General features: G+C 65.7%; 1 protein-coding gene across 1 annotated transcript in view; it reads right to left on the reverse strand.

Moving 5' to 3' along the window:
- Positions 1 to 3,750, reverse strand: part of LOC106002138 (ectonucleotide pyrophosphatase/phosphodiesterase family member 7-like) — a gene marked incomplete at both ends in the record, with an annotated part of 5,787 nt that extends 2,037 nt beyond the window's left edge. The window contains 4 exons of the mRNA XM_013037062.1: positions 75 to 178; positions 1,837 to 1,915; positions 2,092 to 2,311; positions 3,124 to 3,750. Of these exons, the coding sequence (XP_012892516.1) occupies positions 75 to 178; positions 1,837 to 1,915; positions 2,092 to 2,311; positions 3,124 to 3,750 (1,030 nt within the window). The remainder of the gene's footprint in view (positions 1 to 74; positions 179 to 1,836; positions 1,916 to 2,091; positions 2,312 to 3,123) is intronic.
- Positions 3,751 to 4,254: the final 504 nt, after the last annotated feature.

The following is a 4,254-nucleotide window of genomic DNA, read 5'->3' on the forward strand; positions in this document are numbered from 1 at the left end:
GGGGGAGGAGGAGGGGGAGGAGGTGTGGGAAACAGGAGTGGGTGGGGCCACCCTGCCATGCCCTGGTCTGAAACCCGGAGCCTGCGTGGACACAGCTGCCATGACCCCAGGCTTCATAGGCTCAGGGCTCTTGCCAGCATTGCTGGGTCCCCCGAAGCCCACGCTCTGGAGAGCCACGCTGAAGGCCCAGTGCCACAGGGGCTGACCACTGAGGCCGTGCTGGCCTCCGGGCAGGCCCCACGGGGCCACCCTGTGCCCCCACCCCGAGCCCCGCGGGGCCGCCCCTGCCCAGCCAGGCCGCAGCGCCTTGTGTGCAGCCCCTGGCCTCCGTGGGCTGGCGGACAACACCGGCTCCCTGTCAGAGCATAAAGAACCCTTCGTTTCTCCCTTGTCTTCTGTTCAGACGCAGAGCCACCCTTGGGCCGGCCTGGAGCGCACCCCGGGGCCTCACCGTGCCCAGGATGGATGGGGTCCTGCGATGGCCGGCTGCCTCCAGGAATTAGCGATTTATTGATTACCCATCGGGGCAGCTGGGAGTCTGCAGGCAAACCAGCAGCCTTTGAGAACAAAGTCCCCCGGTCCCCGCCGAGGGGGGCTGCGAAGGGCCTGGCAGTTAGTGATGGCCTCCCCTTTCTTCCCACCGGCTTGGCTGTGGCCAGAAGCCATGCCAAGTACCCTCCTGGAGGGGTCCCCCACCCTGCCCTGTGTGTGTGGGCGCTGAGGGCTGGGGGCTCGTGTGCGCCCCCTCGTGGTGGCAGGTGGAATGGCGGCTTCATGGGAAGACAGGTGGTAAATCTGAGCAGGTGGGCTTACTTCAGCCCTGGAGTGGCCAGGTGTGGGCTGGTGTGTGTGCGTGTGCGTGCGCATGCGTGTGTGTGTGTGTGTGTGCGCATGTGTGTTGGACAGAGACATTGGGATAAGCTGGGAAAGCAAGGCCCCATCCACGTCTAGTTGACACCCCAGGGCTGGAGACCCAGCTGCTGTGGGTGGCTGGGGGGGGGGCTTCCTGGAAGACCAGGTGCCCTGTGTTGGGCTGAGAGGACAGGGCGGGCAGGGTGAGGAGGGAGAGGCTGAGGTGGGGGAAGGAGGGAGGGAGGGAGTCAGTGGTGGGAAAAGGGCTGTGCAGGCCTTGGAGCGGCCCCTGGGCTTCTGGGAGGATCCAGGTGAGTGTGGGAGGGGTTGGGGCCAGGGTGGAGGGCTGGCTGGGCCGGCGGGGGAGGGAGGGGTGTTGGGGAGGGCAGTGCTCCTCCCTCGGAGACAAGGTGAGGACATCGTGGCGCCCCAGCTCAGCGTGGTGGGAAGCTGGCCTGAGTGGGCGCTCTGGGCTGGTGCATCAGTCTTGTGTTTCTAGAAGGAAGGAGAGATTTCCTTCTGCATTGGCCAAGCACCGGGACTGTGCCAGGCAGAGCCGGAGAGAGGGAGCGGGGAGGCTGCCCTGCCGGGCGGCTGGTGACTCCCAGGGCGTCCTGAGCCAGGGCCCTGTGGCTCCCTTCACAAACAGCACCCTGGGAGGCCGGGTCCCTCCCTGCCTGTGTGGAGCAGGGCCTGGTCAGGAGGGGGGCGGCTGGGGGGGCAGCCCTGGGGGGGGCGGGTCGCCCAGGCTTCGAGGGAGGGTGGCACTGCCCGCTGTGCTGGCGTTGGTGCTGGGAAGTGATCTCCACGCGGGGGGCGCAGTGCTGGCTGTGGGGGGCTGGCTGGGGGCCCGGCAGTGCTGTGCTGTCCCCAAGGCTCCCTAGGATGGGGCGTGGGGGGAGAGCAGGGGCTTGGCCTCCCTCTCCCCCTCTCTTCCTCCAGCTTCTGGGAGTCTCACCTGGGCCTCGAGTCCGGGGACCTTACTGGATTTTGGCCAAGAGGACCATGGCTCCCAGCAGCGCCATCGGCAGGGGGGGCGGGCGGCGGGGCAGGAGCGGGGCGGCTGCGAGAAGCCGGAAGGTTCAGTGAGGGGAGAGGGGCATCTCCCCGGCCCCCCATTCCTCCACAAGTGCCAGGGCCCCGCCCGCCCGCCCCGCCCAGGGCCCCTGCTGAGGCTCTGGGGGGAGGGTGACCGGGTCCAGGACACAGCTGGGAGCCTGGAGGAAGGCGCCCTCTCACCTGAGCGGAGCGTGGGCCGCAGGACGCCGGGGTCCCCGTCATTGGGCTCGGGCTCGATGCCCAGCAGCTCACACATGAGCGCGTACACGTGCACGCTCTCGAAGGGCTCCACCTCCAGGCCGGCCTTGAAGCTCGGGCCCACGGCCCGGAAGATGGTCTTCATGTCCATGTCGTTGTTGTCAAAGCCGTGTTCCCCATTGTTGAACTGGACGTTCACTCTCTGCAGGGGGGGGACAGGGGGCCCGGGGCCTTGCGGGGGGCTGCAGCCTCCAGCACCCCCTCTGCACGGCACCCCCTGTGGGTGGGCACCTGCGTGGGCAGGCCGCCCTGGGCCGTGATAGGGACTCCTGCGTGGCAGAGTTTCTGAGGCTCAGTTTCCCGGAATTCTGAGACCCCCCTGAAATGAGTCACCCCCAGAACAGCCTTGGTGAGGAGCTGACCCTGAGTCCCCGCAGGGGGGCTGCAGGTCCCCTTCTGGGTTCCTGTTGAGAGGCTGTGTGTCCTTCTGGGGTCCTCGCCCTGCCGGGCGCCACTTCCTGTCCCCTCCTGTCACCTGCCATGACTGACTTCCCACACTTGACCTTGACACCAAGGTCACAAACGCAAGTCTGGAGACCAGCTAGACAAGTGGGCGGAGGAGGTGGGTCACGGCTGCCATCCTAACTACTTGGGAGGTGGAGATGAGGAGGGTTACAGCTCAGCCTGGGTAAAAAAGTGACCAAGACTTCATCTCAATAGCAAAAGAGAAGAAGGAAAGGAACGCAGGGCTGAGAAGGGTAGCAATGGCCTGCCACCCGGTCCATCCCTCCCTACATCAGTCAGGAAGGCCTGACGTAGGCTCAGACCAGCCTGGCCGAGGAAAAGGAGGCCCTGCCTGAGAAACAGCCAGAGCCAAAAGGGCGTGGTTCAAGCGGTGCAGCACTTGCTCCAGGCAAGCGTAAGGCCCTGAGTTCAAATCTCTGGTACCACCAAAAAGAAGAGAGGCGACTCCAGTCCCAGGAGGAGGCGGTGGTGGCCCCGCGGGCGGCTTACCCCATGGATGACGTAGCCGAGGTCGCTGTACATGAGCAGGGGGGTGATCCTGGGGTGGCCGGCGTAGTGGAAGGCCGGGGGGAACTCCTCCTTCTTGTAGACGTGCAGCCGGGGGTGCGCCGTCTTCAGCGCCCCGTACACCGCCTCCAGCCTCCCCTCCTTGGGGATCAGCATGCCGTTGGGCCCGTAGTCTAAAAGCTCGAAGGCGATGTCCCGGAAGGTGAAGTTGGGGAACCTGTGGAGCTCCACCAGGTCTCCGGCCGTCTTGGCGACGGTGGTCATGCCGTGGTCGGAGGTGACGATGAGGTCCAGGCGGCCGCTGAGGCCGTGCCGTGCGATGCTGTCCCGCAGGTAGCCCACGGTCCTGTCCACCTGCCTCACCATCTCCCTCCGCGCGGCGGACTCGGGCCCATACTTGTGGCCCGTGGAGTCCGGCTCCCCGAAGTAGAGCGTGACCAGCGCCAGGTCCTCATGGGTGAACCAGCCCATCACCGTGTCCACGTTCGCCCTCCACTCCTGCTCGTCGCTGTAATTGTGCCAGACGCCTTCCTTCCGGCTCAGCGTCACGGCCTCTCCCTGGTAGGTCACGTTCCCGCCCGGGTAGAAGAAGGAGCCGGTCTTTAGGCCCTGGCAGGACAAGGCCACGTGAAACCACTCGGCTCCTCACCCATGCTCGGCTCAGCCCCCCGCAAGCTGCGTCTCTGCGGGAGGCCATTCATGTTCTCAAATAGCCCTTATGAAAGCCAGGCGCCAGTGGCTCACGCCTGTCACCCTGGCCACTCAAGAGGCTGGGCTCTGAGGATTGGGCAGGAGAGTCTGTGAGGAGGCTCTTACCTCCATTGAACCACCAAACGCCAGGAGTGGAGCTGTGACTCAAGTAGTAAGGTAAAAGCCCAGCGACAGCACCTAGGCCCGAGTTCAAGCCCTAGGACCAGCACACGCATGGTGTGGGGTAAAGCCAATTTGTGGAGGAGTGCAGCGGTGGTAGGCCGTGTCCCCGGCCAGTCGCTCCCTCCCCATCCATGCAGCTCCCCCTGCAGCCCGCCTCCCCCCTACCACCCACCTTCCATCCCCACTGTCCACCTGCCCTGCAGCCTTCCGCCTGTTCATCCACCTTCCCACCACTGCTGC

The sequence above is a fragment of the Dipodomys ordii genome, unplaced genomic scaffold (assembly GCF_000151885.1).
Source record: "Dipodomys ordii isolate 6190 unplaced genomic scaffold, Dord_2.0 Scaffold3621, whole genome shotgun sequence".
In the NCBI taxonomy this organism is placed as follows: Eukaryota; Metazoa; Chordata; class Mammalia; order Rodentia; family Heteromyidae; genus Dipodomys; species Dipodomys ordii.